Genomic DNA, 25,936 nt, shown 5'->3' with positions numbered 1-25,936 from the left:
CAGCGCTGCAAACACCTCACTAGCCCTGCCTACCAACTTGGTCTGAATTAACATTACTGACAGAGTCTCTGGCCAATTCATCTGCTTAGCCAGTTTCTCAAAATAAATGAAAAAGGCTTCTGCATCTTTTTCATTGAATCTTTATAATGTTTTAACATATTTGTATATATCCCTACCAGGCTGTTGGCTACGATGGTTTTGCTCATCATTGCCCTCCTGTACTTTTACTTATGTCATGTGTAGTCTTTTTGCTTCAAGTTCCAACTTCATCTTTTCCAACTCGAACATTCTTTCCTTTATCTTCTGCCATGCTTCTTCTTTCCTTCTTTATCTTCTGCTTTTAACTGTAATTCAAACTCTCACTTTCCTTTCATTCTCTAATTCTTTCTAACTCCACCACACTTGACTGTTTCTCTAATATACCTATCGGTTAACTCCATTACAATTTCAGCTTTCCTATTATCCCTAAATAAACCCAATTCTAATCTCCTTTTTCTGTCTTTCTAAACATTCTTAGCAAATTTGGGAAGTATCTTCAAATCCCAGAACCTCTTTAGCAACATTAACAACCATTTCCCCCACTTTTGATCTTACTAACAAACAACCGAAATTAAACAGATTTTCCACTGTTCACCAAAGTTTTATTTAAAGATCCAGGACACTCATTTCCAAGTCTGTTTAAATTTGCTGGGACCTTTTGTACCCCAAATTTGTTCAATTTTGTACCCCAAATCCATCCAGATCCCAGACCGGATCTGTCCAGATCTGTCTAAATCCATCCAAATTTATCCAGATTCCAGACTTGAGCCCCAAATCTGTTAAGGCGGCGAGGTGCTTCACACTTGGTGTTTCAATTTTAATCAGAGGGATGTCGACCACTCCTTCGTACACGAGTTCTGCTGAAAGCATAGCAATCCTTCAGAAAGGGGAGGAAATCATTTCACTATAAGAATGGCTAGCCCCTCTAGCTTCATATCCTCTCCCCACAGCTCAAGGATTCTCTCCTCCAACCGGGTACAGAGATGGATGGCAGGTGTCGCATCATCGATCTTGTACTCTTCAGCCCTATTGTGGACCATTTTCTTCTGCAAGGAGAAAAGGGGAGGAATTGAGAGAGATGAAAACATGGAAAGATTAGTAGTTTGGGGCAATGGGTTGGGGGAAAATGCTACATGCAATGGTGAAACGTGGCAGTGAGCTTTGGTTCATGCAGTAGCAGAGTTAAAGTGAGTGTGGCACAGCAGACAAATGTTGGCACTTACCCTTGTAGAGTACAGAATATCATTAACATTCTTTCTGTACTGTTGGGTTTTCCTCCGGACTGTGGACAAAGCACTGATCCAGGTGTCAACTTCAGATCAGGTATGGTCTGGTACCATGACCTCTATTGTCAGTCACAGAGTCATACAACATAGAAACAAACCCATTCATCCAAACAGTCCATGCCGACCATGTTCCCAAACCACTTACCTCCAAACCTTTCCTAATCATGTACTTATCCAAATGTCTTTTAAGTGTTGTAACTGTACCTGCATCCACCACTTCCTCTGGCAGTTCATTCCACATGCAAAACACCGTGTAAAAAAAAGTTTCCCATGCCTTTCTTAAAATATCTCTTCCCCCATCTTAAAAATATGCCCCAAGATTTGAACTCCCCCGAATATGTGGAAAAAAAAGCCCCCATACTATGCACCTTATCTCCTAATTTTATGAACCTCTATAAAGTCACACCCCAATGTCTCAGGCTTTCCAGCCTAACTTAAACCTTCCATTCCTGACAACATCCTGGTAAATCTTTTCTGAACCTTCTTCAATTTAATGATGTTCTTCCGACAGCAGGGCAACCAGAATTGTACAGAGTACTCGAGAAGAGGCCTCATCAACATTCTGTACAAACTCAACGCAATATCCCAACTCCTATACTCAAAGGTCTGAGCAATGAAGAAAGATCCTCCTCTCAAACATTCTGTCCACATGGTCCCGGTCAACAACAGAGGTATCAACTTGCCTCTGTTAGCCATTTCTGGGCAATTCTTCCTATACAGGTTGTTCTGCTGTAACGTGACACTGTGTTCCTCTGCAACCTCACAATATAGAAAATCGTGCTATAGAAAACTGCTTTAGAAAATCGCACTGCATAAGATCACTAACAGAAAATTGCTATACCCATTCAGCAGAAAGTTCACATTATCCAAACAATGTCCACAATTCATCAATCACATTATAGCCAATTCATGCAAACAAAAATGCATTATACCAGAACGACATGTACAGAAACTGTGAAGGGTAATTTTTGGCTTGCAACCTTTGAACTGGTGCCTGCCTAGGCATTAAATATAGCATTAGTGGCAAGAAACCTGGAAGATCCCGACTACGGCAATCACTTCCATTGCTAGTGAGCGTAAGAAAGCATGAGTGCAGTGCCATGGTGCATGGCTGATGAGGTGCTCAGTGCAAATTTGTATGAGGAAACCCACTGGAACTCAGGAGGTCCAATTCTCCAGGCATCGTCCCAACCTTTACAGCTATATTTTGAGAAAATTCAGCCCTTTGCTCCAGGTTAGGAGTATATACTGCTAGGAAGTTAGCCATATCACACAAATTCTGTACAGAAACTTGATGAGAAGTCATCAGCTGTTAGATGGCTCTATGCTTTTAGATCTGAGTGAGAGATTCTGGAAAATAGTAAACAGTTGAGCGCTGGAGTCAGGCTATGGAAGTTGTCATAGGGAGCTAAGAAAATGGGAAGTCAGCGGCGCTATGTTGGGAAAAGCTGAAAGGGGCATGGATAACGCGAGGGAACATTAATACTTCAGTGCAGCTGAGTGAGTGGAGTGAAAAACTCACAGGCAATACATCCTTGAAGAACTGAACAAGATTGGAGTTCAGGGAAAAACCCAGGCTTGGTACTGACTCAGCAAGTCCAGCAGTCACTGTAGACATGCTTATGGATGAGTATTAGAGAACAGTTGGACTATCCAGGGGAATATTGACCCAGGAAGGAGGACGAGTACCAGAATGAGAGTAGTTGTTAAGGTAGGAGAAAGTGAGGACTGCAGATGCTGGAGATCAGAGCTGAAAATGTGTTGCTGGAAAAGCGCAGCAGGTCAGGCAGCATTCAAGGAGCAGGAGAATCGACGTTTCGGGCATGAGCCCTTCTTCAGGAAGTTGTTAAGGTAGTACATGACAAAATATTTCTTGAGCAGGCATTCAAGGCCAGATCAGAAAAAGTGAAAACTGTAATCTTCTTTAAAGTTAAATGAAATTTGATGACCCTCTGTGGCATTAATGTTCACTGAGGGAGCGACTGTCATTTTTCTTGATCGTATTTTGATTTACTTTATGCTGTGGAGTGTTTGATTATAGTTTATCACTCAAATTTACCGTGTGAATTCTGGATGTTCAAAATAAGTTACACAATTATTTTAAATTATATTACTGTTCTAATGTTGTACGACAAAGTTTATTATTACTTTGTGAATGTTGCGACTTTATTTTGTTAGCAAGTCAATGGATCTTGCACTCTTGTCTATTTCAAAAAACATAGTTACTGATTTCTAGCAAGATTGTAACATTAATTTAGTGATAAGGTCTGCCACTGTAAAGAAGAAGAATGTATTTTGGCCCTTGTTGCAAAGAATAAGGGCGAGAAAGTGAAGTACTGAGAACATTGTGTGTGTCCGTGAGTCATGAATGCTAATTTTGTCTTGGATGTATATAGCTAAGGTTGGATTTTGGGATGAGAGTATTGTCTTATGATGAAAGGTTGAGAAGGACAGGCTACGTATTAGAAAGAGAGGAGACAATCTTGATTAAACACACAAGATTCTAAGAGACTGATTCATCCTAGTTGGTGAATCTAAAATATGTGGGCACAACTTCAGGATATGAGATTGATTATTCAGGACTGAGCTGAGGAGAACACTCTTCATTCAGATGCTTGAAATCTTTTGAGTTTATCATTTCACAGAATTGTAGATGTTACATCTTATGAGTACATTCAAGGTTGCGATAGATAGTTTTTGATTTCTCAGGGAATCGAGGGATATGGGGGACGAACGAGAAAATGAAATTGAGACAAAAGGTCAACTTTGATCATACGGAATAGTTAAGCAGGTTCTACGGCAGTCTAGTGCATACTTCTATTCTCTTACATCTTTATGGAAGCCTTCTTGTGGACATCATAAATTTAATTATTAGGAAAGGGTGACATTTAATTTCTTCCACTAAATTTTCAGAGATTGAATTGCAATACCTTTCCCCTTCTTTTAATGAAAAATTGTCCTTACTGAACAATGTTTATAAAACATCTTTATGATTTCTCAATTTTCTAAACATCTTTACTTTCAACTGGTATGTTCCTTCCTTCTTAATTTCTGTCTTACTGCATTTTTATTTTGAGCCAATCAACAAGTTTGTTACAGACAAGAAATGGTATAACAGCAAGAATATTCAGCTGCAAAACGTCTAATAGAAGTTGCTAAACAGATGAGGTGACAAATTTTACAGATCAAAATAGAAACTACTATTACATCAGATGTTAATTTACCAAAGTTACAGGTAAAACTAAATTCACAATAATTAACTTTTTCCACTTACCCTATCCCATCAATAAACTCAAGATAGGTCATTTCCCTTGTTCTGTATTTAAATTTGACACATGTCAAAGTCTCAAGCTCTGCCATAGAAGCAGTTATTACTGCTCGTTGAGCTTTATCTGTGAAAAAGAATAACCAATGTGATAAATAATCAACTTCCTTCAAATTTAAAGACCTACAAATGTAGCGATACATATGCTGATAACTTTACTCCTCAGTCACTTCTAGGATAAAAAAAAAACTTAACTGTAACTGGATTGGGTTACTTGGAACCTAGTTATACAGAGGAACCTTGATTATCCGAAGGACACAGGCGGGGAGTATTTCGTTCGGTTAATTGAATTCCGGATAATCGAATGCTGGATAACATAGGTTAGCCAAGCATCGGGACCTTACGGTCCTGCCAGATAATCCGATATTTGGATAATCGAGGTTCCTCTGTACTCACATGTAAACTAAACCTTGATTAGCTAAGTGGCAAGTTTAAGACCAGCTTCAATACAGCTTTTAGTGACAGCTGCCAAACCTAGTTAAAATACAGGCGAGAAGCCACTGGGAGGATTCTAGAAGTTGGCTCAGTCACTGCACCTGAGGAGGGGTTCACTGGGGGTTAGAGGGGTGGGAATGGACAGACAACCACATATTCTCAGATGACTGGTATTGACAATATAAGCCATTAATCTCTAAAGGACAGTGAGGTGTCACCTTTCAGCAAAAAAACTGAAACAAAGGGCAACTAGAGGGAAGGACAGGCCAGAGAGGAGAAAAAGGTAGCCAATCTTCACCTAAACAGAGTCAATGAAGGAGGAGGAAACAAAGGGGGCAGGGGATACAAGTGAGAACCACCCAGAAAAGAAAAGGTGCACCACTCAACATAGAAACACAAGATTTCGTGAGGGGCCCAGTGAAACTCAACCTCTAGCTGTCAGGAATGAAGGGGTACCCACCACAGCACAGCTCTGGGCAACAGGGAGCAGCAATGCTCTGAATAAGGAGCAGAGGATGACAGCCTCTCTGTTGGAGTATGAACTGGACCTTCCTGGCTTTGTCCTCACCCCAATGACACCAGAGGAAGGGCCCCAGGGAGGAACAGGACAGTTACTTCAGCCACGTGAGGGTCAGCAGTTCACCCATCCAAAAGGGATGCAGATACACCTTAGTAACAAGACTGCAGATAAACAGACATTGGGTCTATAGGTAATTCTACAAAATCTCAATGGGTTTTAAAATTGCTATTATTAATGTGCATTGTACTAAATCTATTTCGTAATGTGGGTAAATAGGCAAAGCCTTTTCCCTGGGGTCGGGGAGTCCAGAACTAGAGGGCATAGGTTTAGGGTGAGAGGGGAAAGACCTACGGAGCAACTTTTTCACGCAGAGGGTGGTACGTGTATGGAATGAACTGCCAGAGGATGTGGTGGAGGCTGGTACAATTGCAACATTTATGAGGCATTTGGATGGGTATATGAATAGGAAGGGTTTGGAGGAATATGGGTTGGGTGCTGGCAGGTGGGACTAGATTGGGTTGGGATATCTGGTCGGTATGGACGGTTTGGACCGAAGGCTCTGCTTCCATGCTGTACATCTCTATGACTCTATTGTGTTTTCACTTTGGCTTAACCTCAAAGTGGACCACCTGTTCTGCAGGAGTGTGGGATACCAATCCTCTGCAACTATAGGAAATGGCTGAGCTTGTAGGCCCACCGGTCTCGATTTAATCAGGAAGGAATGATTGTCATTCCTCCAGCCTGGGTAGTCTGCTGCGAGATGGCATCTTCACCACCTGCAAAGCTAAGACGGTGGTGGGCGGGCACTCTTTGCAGTAGATGATATGTACGAAAATACTCCCTAGACTAATTAACATGTACACCCCACTGGTAAGGTGAATAGCTAGCCATCTTGGAGCAACTCCTACTGCTACTGGCAACATCCAGGCCAGTCATTCTGGTCAGACTTCAACTGCAAGATGGACAATCCAGAAGATCTGACAACAAACTGGACACCACTTCCAAATTCCTGATAGAAATGGCTGAAGTCACCAAGCTGCAAGTCAGTACCCCTGCAGACTGTACACAGCATAGATACACCTGGTCGCAGCCAGATGGGTTTATCCACTCCAGGATAGGTTTCCTGTTCATGTTCCACATGTTCTTGGTCAGATCCATCGATGTCAAGCCAGTTTTCTTCTCTGACCACTGTCTCCTGCTAGGCAACTGTCCCCTAGAGAATAACCAGCAGGCTGTTAAGGGAACATGGAAACTGAATGTGAAACAGTTAACCCTAGAACCCATAACGGAGCTCAAAAGGGAATAAAAGATCAGAGGACTGTGAAGCCACTCTTCGAGTGTCTAGCAGTCTAGTACAAAACAGTCAAGGGTTTCATCAAGAGGTTCTTTATCCTCAAAGGTGTTCAGAAGGCGAGATGGAGAAGGGGGAAGACTGTCCAAATTCTAAAAATGCACGTGGAACTAAATCCTGCTGCAGATAATAGGGGTTGATGTTATGTCGGATCTCCAGGAGGTGAAGAGCCAGCAAGCCTCGCTCTTTGCCTTGGAGACCTCCAAGATAATCTTTCAGCTTAGGGCCCATGGAGCAAGATGAAATGTGCTCATTTTTCTTCTTCCAGAAGGTGCACAAGGAGAGCTCCATGCACAGCAGCCTGAAGAAAGGTGGGGTAAGCAACACTGTCTCAGTCTGACATCCTGAGGAATAGCAAATCCTTTTATGTCAGACTCTATGGGATGAAACCCACAGATAGAGGGCAGGCAGGCAGGCTGCACTATCATGGTGGTCTTCGATGACAGCATATGGGGGCGCCTGGAGCAGGTGTTATCTCTGGTTAGCTAACAAAGGCCCTCAAGTCCTTAGCAAAAACTAAAGTTCCTGGAACGTACAGGGTTGTATTCAGCTCTGTGGGACTTGATTGGCCAGGACTTGAAGGTGTATAACAGTATGCATCTGGTTTGTAACATGTGCAAATCTATGAAGAAAGGTGCCATCACCCTCATCTTCAAGCAGAGGGGAGAGGGAGGAAATTAGAAATTGGTGACCAATTTCACTGCTGAATGCAGATTATAAAATCCTGGATAATATCATTACCCAACAGGTCAGGTCAGCTGTCAGTGGGCAGAATCATAAGCATCTGCGACCATTCAAACTGGCCTTGGGAGCCAAGGCAAATCAAGGCAAGAGCAAGGCCATGCTCTGTGAGACCTGGGGCTAACCAATCCTTTATCCCTTTCAGAGTCTAGACAGATTACCTGACTGTGCCCAGAATATGTTTCAGAAGGGCCAGGGCATACGCAAAATCTTAGCATTTCACCAAGTTGAGGCAGAAACTGGGGCTTTTGGGAATACCGTTCCCCCTCTGTTGTGGGTAAAAACCTGTTCATCTCCCTTTTGGTATACGTGGCACAGGTCTGGCCCATTCCCAGAGCTTGCGTTGTTACAGTCACCCCAGCCATCATCCACTGGAGATCTAAGATGACTATGTTCACCAGGATACTATGTACAAAGCCCTGGGTAAGGGGGAGGGGAAGGAAGAACATACATTACGCTGCCCTCAACCTGATGGCCACCTGTGTGTGGCTGCATCAATCTGTGCATTGACTGTTGGTACTTAAATGTCATTCAGTACTGAGGTTCTACCTGTCCCCAGTGTTGCGAAGGATGGGTCTGACTTCAGTGCCACTGAATGCTCCAAGTGGCTGGACTGTTCTGTATCGTCTGTATTTCTGCGTGGAGAAATCAGCAAAGAAAAATATCTTTGATCTCAAGTCCATCAGGAGTTGGTCAGCACATAGTGTTCACAAGACCCTGTGGGAAAAGGAGAGGGTGGATCCTGTCAGGTTGTTCCCAGAGTAGATTGTTATGGCATTTGGCAGAATGCCTCATCACCAGAACATTCCAACAAGTACTAAGACATCACTTGGCTGATGTTGAAAAGGGCACTACCTGCGAGATCCTTCATATATGCCTGGAATCTCTGTGCCACCTCACGCTGCCCTCACAGCAGCGCAGTGGTAGGGTAGAGACCGTCACCCACCTCCTTCTGGGATGTGCCTATGCAAAGGAAGTTTGGAGAGAGATGCAGTGTTTTTTTATCCTAAACAGCTCCATGATGTAGTACTCTGCTGTACGGCCAGTTCCCTTGGATGCACTGACTGCACCTGGATGACCATCAACTCGGTGAAAGATGCTTTTTGGTCTGCCCAAAACTTGTTGGTCTTCCAGAGCAAGGAACTGACGTCAACCGAATGTTACAGACTGGCACATTCCAAGATCCAGGACTATGTCCTGAAGGATGCACTAAAGCTTGGTGCATCTGCAGCTAAGACGCAGCAGGGAAAAAAATTCCATCTTTGGTCTTTCTGCCAAAGGGACACGGGGTCGTTTCAGTTATTGGACTCTCCTGATGTCTCAAAGAAAGAATTTCTTGGGTTTGTTTGTTCTACATGTGTTCAGAAGTTGTGGAAAAGCTATTTGTCTTGCATCCATCAGGGAAAACACAAGAATTCAAAATTTCAAATGATCTCAATAAATTATACTACAGAAAAACAAGGTGCTAGTTAGGTGGCAAGTTGAATCTGATTGGCCAAAACAATGCCATGGAGGAATTAACAGGAAACCAAAGGTTCCCAAGCTCTTGGGGTAATTTAAAAAATTGAAAGATACAAAAAGAATATGTTTTTTGAAGGCAAATTACCTCAAATATATGAGCGACAAGCCATTTCATGCAGCTTCTATGCCGTGGTGAAACAGGTAAATTTTTTTCCATTACTATGATGCTGTCATCGGTCCAGAAAGACATTCTGCCTATTGTATATTTGAGCAATATTGTATGTGAATTTTAATGCTGTTTAGCGCCGGATATGTATGATGTACATTGCAAAGATTACCTAATCGAATCAAGCAATTGTTCGTAATAAGCAAACTGCAGACTAGATCAAGCTTGCAAAGCCTAAAAAAAATCTGTTAGCTATGATGCTCTGATAGGACTGTTCAGCAAATGCTAGCCAAAGTGTGCTAACAGATACACTGACAGACAATTTAAGACAGTCAGTCAAACTTCTAAAATGTCTTATTTACACTTGCTAGAAACATGCAATAATTTGTACGGGATCACTAGATCTGGATAGATGGTATTAAAAAGGATAATCAAGTGACTTTGATTTTGATCCAAGCAGAAAAACAAGGGGTGACTGGGATTCAGGTTGCAAAAAACCATGAAAGCAGTCCATAGCTCTATTATGGAGATGTGAAACTCAGACATCTGGGAGCGATATCAGCTGAAGTGATGTCTGCTCATTGTAGGTGGAAGCCATGGCATGGAAGGCAACCTGTGTGGTGTTATTAGCAGCTCAGTGAAACTGAAGTGATTGCCCGCATCATAAAATGAGAGTTAGACAAAGAAACATTCGTGAGTATGTTTCTCAGTTTGCTAGGCTGTTTGCTCAGTGCCGTGCCAGCAATTAAATGATGAGGTCCTTATAAATTCAGTGGACCATAATCTTGGAATAATCAATTGAGAACCTAGGAGGTCAGCACTCATTGGGGAAGCTTTAATTCAGTCTTATTGATTGACAACATATTAAATACAGAAGCAACAAGAAAGCTTCCAGGTTAATTTGGAATTGCTGCTGAAGGGAAATCAGAAGCGAGAAAAGACAGATTTAAAAGTTGTTTTTTATTATCCTATGTGTCTCACTGAGGTAGTGCACTAGAAATCAAGCCCCACTATTCTGAGTAATTTCAAAAGTTAAAGGTTTTATGCAAGTAAGGAAATTCCCAGATTTAACTGCCTTTTAGCTGCCGCAGATCAGGTTTCTGAATGAACAGGGATTACTATTAGAAATAAATCAGGTAGCATTACAGGTAAGCGTTTAAGACCCATCATTATATAACACAACTAGTTAAAACACTAACAACTTCCCTTATAAAACACCCCCTACATATACACACAAGATGAAACAAAGACATAAGTGTTAAGGGTAGACATAAAAACGAAGAAGGCAGTCTTGTTCACAAAGACCTTTTGACTTTCTAGAATCATAGAATCCCAACAATGAGGAAACGGGCCATTCGGCTCAACTGGTCCTCACCAACCCTGCGAAGAGCATCCTACGCAGACGATCACTCTACCCTTCCCATGGCTAACCCACCTCGCCTCTACATCCCTGAACACTATGGGCAATTTAGCATCCAATCCGCCTAACCTGCAAATCTTTGGACTGTGGGAGGAAACCAGAGCACCTGGTGGAAACTCATGCAGACCCAGGGAGAAAGTACAAACTCCACACGTAACTTTGCCCAAGGGAGGAACTGAACCCAGGTCCCTGGCACTGTGAGGCAGGAGTGCTAATCACTGAGCCACCGAACCACCCAAAGTCACTTATCAGGACCTTCTACTCCATCTTCCTCCTCCAGGAGACACAGGGCAACCTATCTAGAATCTATCTATTATAGAATCTCTGATATAGGGCTTAGAGGAATTCATTAGGGAACATAAAATGGTCTTATTCAGGTTTCGGACATTTTTATTTCAGGAAAAAGAACAGCTTCATCCTTCTTGGAGGTCTAATAGCTTTTGACTAAACGTGCTCACACACGAGTTATCAGTCATAGAATTATGCAGCACAGAAACAAACCCTTTGGTCCAACTCGTCTGCGATGACCAGGTATCCTAAACTGATCGAGTCACATTTGCCAGCATTTAGTCCACATCCTTCTAAACCTGTCCTTTTTGTGTATTCTTACAGATGCCTTTTAAATACTGTAACTTTTCTCACCTCTTCCACTTCCTTTGGCAGCTCATTCCATGCATGCACCACCTAGTGTGTGAAGAAATTGACCCTTCGGTCCCTTTTAAGTCTTGCCCCTTTCACGTTAAACGTAACCACTCTAAGTGTTGGACTTCACTGGCCTGGGGAAAAAAGACCTTCGTTATTCACCCTATCCACGTCCCTCTATAATTCACTCCTCAGCCTCCGATGCTGCACGGGAAAAAAGCCCCAGCTAAATCAGCCTCTTCCTATAACGCAAAACTTTCAATCCTAACAACATCCTTGTAAATCACTTCTGCACCATTTCAAGCTTAACATCTTTCCTATAGGAAGATCAGAATTGAATGCTGCATTCCAGAAGTGACCTCACCAATATCCTGTACAGCTGCAACATGACTCCTCAATTCCTGTACTTAATGCATTGACCAATGACGTCATGCGAACAAATGGGTTCTCCACCATCTTTCTACCAGTGACTCCACTTTCAAAGAACTATGCACCTGTACTGCAAGGTCTCTACTTGCCAACACTCTAATGGACCTTACCATTAATTGTGTAAATTCTGCCTGGTTTGCCTTACCAAAATGCAACACCTCACATTTATCTAAATTAAACCCATCACCATCAGCCACCCCTTCGCCCACTGGCACAAATGATCAAGGTCTCAGAGGACAATGAGATAACCATCTTCACGGTCACTGCACCACCACTTTTGGTATCATCTGCAAATTTACTAACCATACTTCCTATATTTACATCCAAATTATTTATATAAATAACAAAACGCAATGGACCCAGCAACAATCATTGCAGCACACCGCTGATCACAGATCTCCAGTCCGAAAACAATCCTCAAACTCATATCTTCAAGCCAATTTTGTATTCAATTGGCTAACTTCCCCTGGACTCCAAGTATTCTAAATATGTGGAACCTTGTCGAAAACCTTGAAATCCACATAGACAATCTTTACCGCTCTGCCTCTTTGTCACCTCTTCAAAAACTCAAATTAACAAGACAATTTCCCATGCACAAAACCATGTTGACTATCCCTAATCGATTCTTGCCTTTCCAAATGCACGTAAATCCTATTCCTTCAGAATCCCCTCAGATAACACGAGGGTGGCATGGTAGCTTGAGGACAACACGGTGGCTCAGTGGTTAGCACTGCTGCCTCACAACACCAGGGACCAGGTTCAATTTCCACCTCAGGCCCCTGTCTGTGTGGAATTTGCACATTCTCCCCCTATCTGCGTGGGTTTCCTCCAGGTGCACTGGTTTCCTCACACAGTCCAAAGATGTGCAGATCAGGTGAGTTATTGACAGACTGAAAACCTTTGTCATAGTCACTTATATCTAATTGTGCTGTTAATTCATTAACTTTGCTCTGAATACAATGTGCATTAAATAATGAGTCATTAATTTTGTCTTTTTATCAATTCCTCCCACCATCCCTGTTTTTCTTTATTTGTATATTCTATTTTTTCCTGTCCCACACTTCGTATCATCATCCAAATTGTTGCCTATAAAGTTGCTATATTCTTTTCCTTTGTATACCCACATTTCCCTACTCTAATTAGTTTAACACGCTCCCTGCAACTTTACTTATTCATTTTGTCAGGAACACTGGTCCCAGCACCAGTCAATTGAAGTAAAGAGCATCCCACCAGAACTTTTCCCTTCTACTGCAGTACAGGTGGCAGTGTCCCATGAATTGAAACCCATTCAACCCACACCAATCTTTGAGCTTTTAACCTCTTGACTTTATTTACCTTTTGCCAAGGATTCAGCTAGTAATCGAAAGGTTAATACCTTGTAGATTTTGCATTTTAAATTACCTCAACAGTTCAAAATCTTTCATCAGAACCTCCTATTTGGTACTATGAAGGTTGTTGGCACCATCATAGATGACGACAACTGGATTCCACACCTTTCACAGCAGGTTCCTCTCCAGACCAGACTTTAGATTAGATTAGATTAGATTAGATTACAGTGTAGAAACAGGCCCTTCGGCCCAACAAGTCCACACCGACCCGCCGAAGCGAAACCCACCCATACCCCTACATTTACCCCTTACCTAACACTACAGGCAATTTAGTATGGCCAATTCACCTGACCCTGCACATCTTTGGATGGTGGGAGGAAACCGGAGCACCCGGAGGAAACCCACGCAGACACGGGGAGAACGTGCAAACTCCACACAGTCAGTCAGAAATATACTATGGAACCTGATAGCTAACGAGCCTTCGGGTCTCTCCATTACAACTGCAGAGCACGGTATCCACCCCCATAAATATACAATTCTCCTTGTGGCTGCTCAAAGATTTCATCAAATCACTATCTTTCCTAAACAACCACACTGGCTGGCAGTCCTTGATTACTCTATGTCTTTCTAAGTGACAGTGATCCTGCTAACCTAAATGGATTCTAATAATTTGCAAACTGCTAATAGAAACTGAAGACTGCAGATGCTGGAGATCAGAGTCAAAAAGTGTGACACTGGAAAAGCACAGCAGGTCAGGCAACATCCGAGGAGCAGGAGAGTTGACGTTTCAGCATCATCAGGATTGTATTCCAGCCCCACACTTTTCAATGTAAACTGCTAAACTCAGACTGATTGGCCTGTAAGTATTTGGTCTATCCCTTGATCATTTCTAAACAAAGGTACAATGGTTTTTGTAAGCTGAAGGCCCACATGAAGGCATACTTCTCTCAACAGAGGCAAAGATTAAGAAAGCTCCTATGTTCTTATGAACTGAAGTTGGAAAAAAAATATGCAAAAGTAATTTGCATCACACAGCAGGACCTTTATGAAACCACATGTGAAGGAGGAGGCCACTGGAATACTGTTTTTCAGTTCTACTGAAAGGCTATAAAACTACTGCAATAAAACAGAAATAACTTAGTCACTGCTTCTTAAAAAAGTTTCAATGCATCCTCCTTTAACATTCAGTTTGCTAAGAAAATACGAGAAAGACAACATAATTGGTAAAGCTCTATCCATAGTTTAAACGTTGCAAAGAAAATCAGGCCTTACTTATGATATTTCTATTATGTGTAAAACTTGCTAAGCTTATTTGTTATACATATTTGCTTTTGTTTTGGTTAGAAACAAAAAAATGGCAGATGCTGGAATCCAACATAGACAAGCAGGAGGCTGGGACAGCACAGCGAGCCAGGTAGCATCAGGAGGCGGAGAAGTAACTTTACTCGTGTAACCCTTCTTTAGGGCTGGGGGTGAGTGCAAGGGAAGCTGCAAATAAGGGGTAGTTGGAGTAGTGGGTGGTGAGGTAGGCATGGTCGGCAGGAGGAATGAATCTGGTTAGTAGCTGGAAGGAGGGGTTGATCAGAGGAATAGAAAGGGGGGCGAGGGGGGGCTGGAATGGAGAACTCGGTGTTAAGTCCTCCGGGCTGTACACTGCCCAGGCAGAAGATGAGGTGTAATTTCTCCAATATGCAATCTGATTCACTGTGGTAATGGAGGAGGCCAAGGATGGTCATGTTGGAAAGGGAGTGGGAAGGGGATTAAAATGGGCGGTGACAGGGAGGTCAGATCGGCCCCTGCAGGCCCAGCTGAGATGCTTGGCAAAACATGCTCGAGTTTACATTTGATCTCACCGATGTAGAGAAGACCACATCGAGAGCACCGGATATAATAAATGAGGTTGGAGGAGAGGCAGGTGAACCTCTGTCTCACCTGGAAGGACTGTTTGGGGCCTTGTATATATTGAACAGTCCCTCTTCATTACCTACACAGACACTGCGCCTCAACTTTTCTACCATTACATCGATGATTACATCGGTGCAGCATCCTGTACCCAGGATGAACTGGAACACAAGTTCCACCCTATCGTTAAATTCACCTTGTCCACCTTGGACACCTCCCTGCCCTTTCTTGACTTCCCCATTTCCATCTCTGGTGATTGCCTCCAGAATGTTTACTATAAACCCACAGACTTCCAAAACTACCTGGACTACACCTCCTCCCACCCAGTATCCTGCATGAACTCAATCCTGTTTACCCAATTCCTCTGCCTCCGCCACATCTGGTCAGACAAGGAGACATTCCATTCCCAAGCATCCCAGATGTCCACCTGTTTTGACCAACGTGCTTTTCTCCCTCTGTCATCCACACACCTCCTTCATTCCCTGCTCCACCGTTCTGAACCCAGCCCCCTCCAAACGCAATAAAGACAGGGTCTTCCTTGACCTCACCTACCACCCCACCAGTCTTAGCATCCAGCATATCATTCTTAAAACACTTCTGCAAACTCCAATTAGGCACCACCAAGAATATCTTCCCCTCCTCACCCCTCTCTGCCTTCTGCAAAGACTGTTCCCTTCACCAATCCTTGCTTCGTGCCTCTCTCCGCACTAAACCCCCCAAACCCCCAGGTACCTTCCCCTGCCACCATAAAAGATGCAAAACCTGCCAGCACATCACCCCTCCTCACCTCCATGCAGGGCCCGAAACAGTCCTTCCAGGTGAGTCAGAGGATCACCTACCTCTCCACCAACCTAGTTCACTGTATTCGGTGCTCCCAACGTGGTCTTCTCTACGTTGGTGAGACCAAATGCAAACTCAGGGGCGCCTTTTGCCGAGCATCTCAGCCAGGCCCACAGGGCCGACCTGACGTTCCAGTCACCGCCCATTTTAATTACCCTTCCCACTCCCTTTACGACATGACCATCCTTGGACTCCTCCACTGCCACAGCCAATCAGACTGCAAATTGGAGGAAACACACCTCACCTTCCCACTGCGCAGCCTTTAGTCCAGAGGACTTAACATTGAGTTCTCCAATTTCAAATAACATTCCTTCCCATCCCCCAACTCCCTTTCCAGTCCTTCCCCCTCGCTTGCATTCCTCTGATCGATCCCTCCTTCCAGCTACCACCAGATTAATTTCTCCCATTGACCAATCAGGTCATACCCTCTACTTGTGTACACCTATGCCTATTTCACCATCCCGCCCTCATCCCATCCAAAACCCACCCCCACCCCACCACTTTATCTGCAGGTCCCCTAACACCCATCCCCTGTGTTGAAGAAGGGTTATACCCAAAACGTTGACTTCTCCACCTCCTCATGCTGCCTGGTGTGCTATGTTCTTCAGCCTCCTGCTTGTCTACTTTTGTATTGGTTACGCTCTTCTCACATTATAAATAAAACCAGAAAGGTTTAAGGAAAGGTTTGAGAAGGATCACCAACCCTCAACATTAACTCTGATTTCGCTTTACAGATGCTGCCAGAGCTGTTGAGCTTTTCCAGCAAATACTGCTGTTTTTATTTCTCACATTATAAACACCGTTACAAAGGTGTTTCATATTTAATATTTCTTTAAGAACATAACAAAAAGAACACAAGAGTGCAGGAGTCAGCTATCTGGCCCTTCAAGCCTCCTTTGCCATTCAATAAAGTCATGGCTGATCTTTTAGTAGACTCAAATCCCCTTATCTGTGCTCTTACTGTATTCCTTAATTCCTTTATTGTTAAAAAAAGTCTATCTTTAGCCTTAAAAATGTTTACTGAACTACTTCCCTGGGCAGGGAATTCCATAGATTCACAACCCTCTGGTGAAGAAGTTCCTTCTCAATTCAGTCCTTAATCAGCTCCCTCTAATCTTGAGGCCATGCCCTCTTCTCCTAGTTTCACCTGCCAGTGGAAATATCCTCTCTACATCTAGCTTATCTATTCCCTTCATAATTTTATAGGTTTCAAAAAGATCCCCCCTCATTTTTCTAAATTCCAATGATTATAATCCCAGTTCACGCAGTCTCTCCTCACAAGCCAACCACCTCAACTCCAGAATCAACCTGGTAAACCTCCTCTGCACCCCCTCCAGTGTTAATACATCCTTTCTCAAGTAAGGAGACCAAAACTGCACACAGTGCACACAGTACTCTAGGTTTAACCTCACCAGCACCCTGTACAGCTGCAACATAACCTCTCTGCTTTTAAACTCAATTCCTTTCTCAATGAAGGACAAAATTCCATTTGCATTCCTAATTACTTGTTGTACCTGCAGGCCAACCTTCTGTGATTCATGCACAAGGACACCCAGGTCCCTCTGCACAGCAGCATGCTGCAACCTTTTACCATTCATGTAATTGAAGAGTTGTGGAGAATGGTTTCATTTTATATTTGTGAAAATAACAAGAGTTCTTCAGGGTAGTATCATTGGCCCAAATATTTTCAGGCACTTCATCAATAACTTTCCCACATCATAAAATCAGAGTGGGAATGTTCACAGATGATCTCACAATAATCAGCAGCATTCACAACACTTCACATACTGCAGCAGTCCATGTGCAGCAAAGCCTGGACAATCTTTAGACTTGGGTTGTTAATTAGCAATTAAGATTTATGCCAATGAATGTCAGGCAATGACCATTTCCAATGATAGAATCTAACCTCTGACATTCAACGACCATTAACACATTTTCCCCAGGGCAGAAATGGCTGTCATGAGCGGTCATAAGTTTAAGGTGATTGGTGGAAGGTATAGGGGATATGTCAGAGATAGGTTCTTTACAGAAAGTGGTGGGTACGTGGAATGTACTGCCAGCAGTGGTAGCAGAGTCAGAGACAATAGGGACATTTAAGCGACTGCTGGGCAAGCACATGGATGGCAGTAAAATGAGGGTTGTGTAGGTTAGGTTGATCTTAGATTAAGATAAATGTATGGCACAGCATCATGGGCGGAAGAGCTTGTATTATCCTGTACTGTTCTATGAATCCTCCACTAGCAACATCCTCAGGGTCACCATCAACTAGAAATCTAACCAACCAGTTATACAGAACAACCTTGGTTATCTGAATGTCAATTATCCAAATTTCAAATTATCCAAACAAGATCTCAAGATCCTGTAAAAACATTATCTATAATCCAAACAATCATCTGAACAAAATACTCCTTGCCTGTCTCGTTCGGATAATTGAGTTGGTCTGTATACACGTGAGCAGATCAAGGGCTAGAAATTTACCAGTGAGTAACACACCTCCTATCTCATTGTCACCGAGAAATATGAGTCATGAGACAGGAATGTGATAGAATGCTTTCCATTTGCCTGCATGGTTCCAACTCAAGCGACAATCAATTAGCCAGACACCATCTAGGATAAAGAAACCTGTTTGACTGGCATCCTATCTACCAACTTCAACACTCCCCTCACCAAGGTTCCTTTGACAGCACGTCCCAAAACTGTAATCTTTGCTGTCTCAAATGACAAGGGCAACAAATGCATAAGAACATCACTGCCTGCAAGACAGCCGCCATCCTGACTTGGAACTATATCATCTTTCTTTCACTGTTACCAGCTCAAAATCCTGGAACTTCTTTCTGATAAAAATTTCAGATGTCCAAACCCCAAAGACTGCAATGCTTCAAGATGACAACCCACAGCTTCTCAAGGTCATGTAAAAAAGGGCAATAAATGCTAGATTAGCTGGCATGTCCACATTGCATAAACAAATTATAAAAGGTTTATTATAAGATCATGTGTAAAGAATTGGTAGAGAAACTGTAAAACCATTGTACAGGCATTTTGTCTAGGGTAAAGTTTCTTTTTATTCCCTAATGGATTAATTATGAAGGAATCTACCTCTTTTAAAATTATTCAAACTTTTCTGAAAGACAGAGGCTGAGGTATACAATTTGTACCATTCAGGATTATGCAAGAAGGGCAGCAGACAAAACTCTCAAGCTTGGAGATGGCAAAATGCCAACTACAGAATCTGGGGGATGTTGCAAAAAGACTATACTGGTGACAGATATTTTGGTGCAAAAACACTGACGAGACGATATGGGTTTGGAGTGCAAGCAAATGAGTCCATTTAACAAGGTTCGCCAAAGAACATAAGAAAAGGGTTTGACCCCATCAGCTGCAGTGCTGTCTTTAATCTTGTGCACATGGGGCCTAAGAAAAACCTGGAAGCCACTAACAACTCCACATTGTTATTGAATTGGGGCTCAGTAGTGTCAGCTCAGTGAAAGGATGTGGGTTAGTCCAAGAAAATGTCATTGCAATAGAAAATCAACGATGTTCTAGTTGAATGGTACTCAAAGGCAAAATAACATCTTCTGACTTCCTATGTTCCTAAGAAGCTTTAGAAATACCTATTTAGCACATTTGGAAGCTTGGGCAGAAAAGAAATTCCATGAGGGGGTAGTTGTTGGCTCAATGAAACTTTTAAGTGGTTGTCTGGTGGCAGTAGGGATAAAGAAAAGTCTGTGCGCCAGTGGTTACCTACTCCTTTCAACTTCAATGCTGGGATACTGCCAGTGATTAGATGCTGGGCAGTCTTGTAAACCCAGAGAAACCGTTTCAGAAGTGACTGAGCAACTGGGACATGAGCAGTCACTTGGGCGGACTTAGTTTGAGTCCCAACAGAAGCAAGATAGCTTTCAAGCTGAGTAGCTATTGGAAGAAAATTGGATAAATGCCTTGATTGAGAGGAGCTTTGAAAGTCTTGAAACCCTTCATGATGAAGATCGAATTTAAAAGATTTTATGTGACTCATTACTGATTGCGGGTGTGGGAAAAGATCTGCCACACAGAATACAGAAAATCAAACTTGTCCAAACCATACAAGAAACACCCAGAATGCCTCAGCATTGACCAAACAGGCTGACGAGGGAAACCAGACATGACTACAGTCACTTGCAGACCATGGAATGCACTTCCCAAGACAAACTGACAAAAAGCTTCCTGGACCTGATAAATATAGCTGTCCCAAAGCCTTCAGGGCAGTCTTGTACACCAGTGACACCAAAGTATGCAAAGCTCAGGTCAGACGGAGAGGCACCAGAATATCTCGCTCACAGGAGAGCAACAATGGAAACACTTTACTGCCAAGATAACGGACATTCTCACCTACCCTTAAAGAGAGCTGGAATCTCCTGATCCCATTAAGAACTGATTGATGCTGCCATTCAGGACATTCTTCTGAAAACTGCTTTGCAATTATCACCATCGTAACTTGATTACTTGACTATCAAGGCCATTGTATTTTCACTATTATTAATTAGCATCATTGTACAGTATTCTTATAAAATACTGGCTGGAATTTCAGCTCAGAAAGAGAGTTTCCACTACCTGGACAGACTGGCTGTGCTGTTTCAGATGGGTCAATTTCTCTTCCACGATATCGTAGTTTGTTAATTTTACTTTGATCTGTGTTTTGTGATCTCTGCTTTATTGGGCTAATTTCTCCAACAGCAGGATTGGTTACTGATAAAACTGGTGAAATCTAATGCATTTTGTGATGCAGTGTATTTGATGCATTATAATTCACATTTACTTCACCCTCTATCGATGCATTTACAGATATATGTGACACAGGACATAAAAGGATAATTGAATTGATAAGTCTCTCCTCCCATCGCAACCCACCAAAGTTCAGCAGTCTAGTTAAAAGATCTGTTAACTGCTTCAGTCACCTGAAACCTGAATCATGCCTCAGTACTGATTACTATAGAGGTAAAAACAATGACTGCAGATGCTGGAAACCAGATTCTGGATCAGTGGTGCTGGAAGAGCACAGCAATTCAGGCAGCATCCGAGGACAGGCAAAATCGACGTTTCGGGCAAAAGCCCTTCATCAGGAATAAAGGCAGAGAGCCTGAAGCGTGGAGAGATAAGCTAGAGGAGGGTGGGGGTGGGGAGAGAGTAGCATAGAGTACAATAGGTCAGTGGGGAAGGAGATGAAGGTGATAGTCAGGGAGGAGAGGGTGGAGTGGATAGGTGGAAAAGGAGCTGGGCAGGTCGGACAAGTCCGGACAAGTCAGGGGATCGAGTTGCTGGAGATTAGAAACTAGGATGAGGTGGGGGAAGGGGAAATGAGGAAACTGTTGAAATCCACATTGATGCCCTGGGGTTGAAGTGTTCCGAGGCGGAAGATGAGGCGTTCTTCCTCCAGGCGTCTGGTGGTGAGGGAGCGGCGGTGGAGGAGGCCCAGCACCTCCATATCCTCGGCAGAGTGGGAGGGGGAGTTGAAATGTTGAGCCACGGGGCGATTTGGTTAATTGGTGCGGGTGTCTCAGAGATGTTCCCTAAAGCGCTCTGCTAGGAGGCGCCCAGTCTCCCCAATGTAGAGGAGACCGCATCGGGAGCAACGGATACAATAGATGATATTAGTGGATGTGCAGGTAAAACTTTGATGGATGTGGAAGGCTCCTTTAGGGCCTTGGATGGAGGTGAGGGAGGAGGTGTGGGCACAGGTTTTACAGTTCCTGCGGTGGCAGGGGAAAGTGCCAGGATGGGAGGGTGGGTCATAGGGGGACGTGGACCTGACCAGGTAGTCACGGAGGGAACGGTCTTTGCGGAAGGCGGAGAGGGGTGGGGAGGGAAATATATCCCTGGTGGTGGGGTCTGTTTGGAGGTGGCGGAAATGTCGGCGGATGATTTGGTTTATGCGAAGGTTGGTAGGGTGGAAGGTGAGCACCAGAGGCGTTCCGTCCTTGTTGCGGTTGGAGGGGTTGAGTCTGAGGGCGGAGGTGCGGGATGTGGATGAGATGCGTTGGAGGGCATCTTTAACCACGTGGGAAGGGAAATTGCGGTCTCTAAGGAGGCCATCTGGTGTGTTCTATGGTGGAACTGGTCCTCCTGGGAGCAGATACGGCGGAGGCGGAGGAATTGGGAATACGGGATGGCATTTTTGCAAGAGGTAGGGTGGGAAGAGGTGTAATCCAGGTAGCTGTGGGAGTCGGTGGGTTTGTAGAAAATGTCAGTGTCAAGTCGGTCGTCACTGATGGAGATGGAGAGGTCCAGGAAGGGGAGGGAGGTGTCAGAGATGGTCCAGGTAAATTTAAGGTCAGGTGGAATGTGTTGGTGAAGTTGATGAATTGCTCAACCTCCTCGCGGGAGCACGAGGTGGCGCCAATGCAGTCATCAATGTAGCGGAGGAAGAGGTGGGGAGTGGTGCCGGTGTAATTACGGAAGATCAACTGCTCTACGTAGCCAACAAAGAGACAGGCATAGCTGGGGCCCATACGTGTGCCCATGGCTACCCCTTTGGTCTGGAGGAAGTGGGAGGATTCAAAGGAGAAATTGTTAAGGATGAGGACCAGTTCGGCCAAGCGAATGAGAGTGTCGGTGGAGGGGTACTGTTGGGAACGTCTGGAGAGGAAAAAACGGAGGGCTTGGAGGCCCTGGTCATGGCGGATGGAGGTGTAGAGGGATTGGATATCCATGGTGAAGATGAGGCGTTGGGGGCCGGGGAAACGGAAGTCTTGGAGGAGGTGGAGGGCGTGGGTGGTGTCTCGAACGTATGTGGGGAGTTCCTGGACTAGGGGGGATAGGACAGTGTCGAGGTAGGTAGAGATGAGTTCAGTGGGGCAGGAGCATGCTGAGACAATGGGTCGGCCAGGGTGGTCAGGCTTGTGGATCTTGGGAAGGAGGTAGAACCGGGCAGTGCGGGGTTCCCGGACTATGAGGTTGGAAGCTGTGGGTGGGAGATCTCCTGAGGTGATGAGGTTCTGTATGGTCTGGGAGATGATGGTTTGGTGATGGGGGGTGGGGTCATAGTCAAGGGGGCAGTAGGAAGAGGTGTCCTCGAGTTGGCGTTTGGCTTCAGCGATGTAGAGGTCAGTGCGCCAGACTACCACTGCGCCCCCTTTGTCCGCTGGCTTGATGGTGAGGTCAGGATTGGAGCAGAGGGATTGGAGGGCTGCGCGTTGTGAGGGTGAGAGGTTGGATTGGGGGTCGACAGGTTGAGGCGGTTAATGTCCCGGCGGCAGTTGGAAATGAAGAGGTCGAGGGCAGGTAATAGGCCAGCGCGGGGTGTCCAGGTGGATGCAGTGTGTTGGAGGTGGGCGAAGGGGTCCTCGGAAGGTGGGTGGGAGTCCTGATTGTGAAAGTAAGCTCGGAGACAGAGGCGACGGAAGAATTGTTCGATGTCACGGCGCGTATTAAATTCATTGATGCGTGGATGGAGGGGGACAAAGGTGAGTCCTTTGCTGAGGACTGATCGTTCGTCCTCAGTGAGGGGGAGGTCTGGGGGGATGGTGAAAACTCAGCAGGGCTGGGAGCTGGTGTGGGTGTAGAGCTGGGAGTGGGGTCGGAGCCAGTACCTGGAGTGGGTGTGATGGTGGGGGGAATGGGGGTAGAGTCATGAGCAGGGGTAGTGTTCCCCTCGGGGTTCTGGGGGGGTGGGGATAGTGACAGTGGGGTCTGTGGGGGGCGTGTCAGCAGAATGCAGGTGAGTGGCGTTGGTGAGGGTGGAAGTGGTGGCAGACACGGCAGTAGGGGTGGCGGAAGTCACTGAGCGTGTGGCATCGGCGATGATGTGAGGGCCGGAAGTGGCTGTGGGAGTGGCCATGATGGGGGCAGAAGTGACATCATCAATCAGCGTGGGGGTGGTAGCTGCATCAGCCGCATGGCTAATGGTGTTTCTGAGGCCATGAAATAAGGGCCCTAGACTAATAGATATCATTTGATTTTAAGCATTTTCCAGAAGATTTAAGTCATGGTGTGTTCTTCCTGCTCTATGAGGGAAGCCTGAAACATTATCTGAGCCCAGGGCCAGCATGAGTGCAGGAAGTGTCTCTAGTTGCAGCTCCTGGAAGCTTGGATTCAGAGCTGGAGCAGCAGCTCAGGACACGGTGGAGAATTTGTGAAGCAGTGTGTGTCATGGATAGTATGCATCTGTGCTATACTATGCAAGGAAGTGATCACATTTCAGGCTAAGACTCCATAGGCAGAAAGGGAATTGGGACCACCAGGCAGAGAAAGAGGTACAGGCAGGCAGTGCATGAGTCTCCTGTGGTTGTTCGCTTGCTAAACAGATATAGCACTGAGTACACGCAAGGGGAACAGTCTCTCTCACAAAGCAGCATCAGCAAATTTGATGCATCGTGGCTGACTCTGCTGTACAGGGTAAAGGTTTAAAAAAAAGTGAATGCAATAGTTATAGAGGATTCATTATAAGGGGAAGAGATAAGACATTTTGACCAACGCAAATGAGACTCCAGGATGGCATGTTGCCTCCCTGATGCCAGGGTGGCACAGTGGTTAGCACTGCTGCCTCACAGCGCCAGAGACCCGGGTTCAATTCCCGTCTGTGTGGAGTTTGCACATTCCCCCAGTGTCTACGTGGGTTTCCCCCTGGTGCTTCGGTTTCCTCCCACAGTCAAAAAATGCTAAATTGCTTGTAATGTTAGGTGAAGGGGTAAATGTAGGGGAATGGGTCTGGGTGGGTTGCTCTTCGGAGGGTCGGTGTGGACTTGTTGGGCCGAAGGGCCTGTTTCCACACTAAGTAATCTAAGTCAAGCAAGTCTCAAAGCGGCTACAGGACAGTTTGGAATGGGAGGATGAACAGCCTGTAGTCATGAAATACATTGGCTTAACGAAAAGGGATGAAGTCCTAAAAGGAGAACATAGGGAGTTAAGAATAAGTTGAAAAGTAGGACCTCAAAGTTAGTGATCTCAGGGTTATTACCAGTGCTACAAGCTTAATCAGAGTAGAAGTAGCAGAACCTATCAGATGAACACATGGCTGAAGAAATGGTGGGACAGGGAGGGTTCCAGATTCGTGGCATTTTGGAACCAGTTCTGGGGGAGGTGGAACAAATACATACTGGACAGGGCCGATACCCTAAGGACTGTATTTGCCAGTGACTAGGCAGGCTTCAAATGAAAACGGCAGGGTGATGGAAATCTATGCATGGAGTCAGAGGAAAGAAAATCAAGGACAAAGCCAAAAGACAGAAAGGGTAATAAGAAATGTGACTGGCATAGAAATCAAGGACCAGGATTAACCAGGGACACAATGAAAAATAATGGAAATGAGTCAAATAATGTTAAAAAGATAAGCCTTAAGGCTTTGTAACTTTATATATAGAACATTTACAATAAAGTGGATGAATTAATCATACAAATAGATGAAAACAGGTATGACATAGTCGGGATTACAGAGACATGGCGCTAGGGTGACCAGGGATAGGAACTGAATATCTAATATTTGGGAAGGACAGACAAAATACAAAAGGTGGTGGAGTCGTACAGCTGATTAAAGAGGAATTCAGTGCAATAGTAAAGATATGCACTGATGATGTGGAATCTTTATGGGTTGGGCTGAGGAACACCAAGGGGCAAAAAACACCAGTGGGGGTTGTACATAAACCTCAAAATTGTAGGGGAGATATTAGGAATGGTAATAAACAGGACATTAGAGATACATGAAGTAAACAAGCTAAGACTGATAAATCTAACTGCATTTATTTCAATGCAAAAGATTTAACAGGTAAGGCTGACAAACTCAGGGCATGGTTGGGAACATGGGACTGGGATATCACAGCTTTTACAGAAACATGGCTCAGGAAAGGGCAGAACTGGCAGCTTAATGTTCCAGGGTATAGATTTATAACAAGTACAGAAGAGGTACCAAAACAGGAGTGGGAGTGGGTCTTTGGTTTGAAAACCTTATGGATGTACTTAGGCAAAATATTCGTGAGAGTATGTCCGGGGATGTTATGTGGGTAGAAATGAGAAATGATTACCTTATTGGGATTGTACTACAGTCCGCCCAGTAGTCAGCAGTAAATTGAGAAGCAAACTC

The 25,936-nt window shown here is 44.3% G+C and overlaps 1 protein-coding gene across 7 annotated transcripts in view; it reads right to left on the bottom strand.

The window, feature by feature from the left end:
* The window catches only part of LOC122558116 (embryonic protein UVS.2-like), a 193,217-nt gene that overhangs the window by 94,168 nt on the left and 73,113 nt on the right, over positions 1-25,936 (bottom strand). For 5 of the 7 annotated variants that reach the window (XM_087996790.1, XM_087996793.1, XM_087996789.1 and 2 more), the window contains one exon: positions 4,600-4,717. The exons of the other annotated variants lie outside the window; for them this stretch is intronic. In XM_087996790.1, the coding sequence (XP_087852916.1) occupies positions 4,600-4,717 (118 nt within the window). The remainder of the gene's footprint in view (positions 1-4,599; positions 4,718-25,936) is intronic. 7 annotated transcript variants of the gene reach the window in all.

This window comes from Chiloscyllium plagiosum, unplaced genomic scaffold, assembly GCF_037043375.1.
Source record: "Chiloscyllium plagiosum isolate Xiang-an unplaced genomic scaffold, Cpla_swu_hap1 HiC_scaffold_18, whole genome shotgun sequence".
NCBI lineage: Eukaryota > Metazoa > Chordata > Chondrichthyes > Orectolobiformes > Hemiscylliidae > Chiloscyllium > Chiloscyllium plagiosum.
This window is presented reverse-complemented; position numbering and strand designations above follow the sequence as displayed.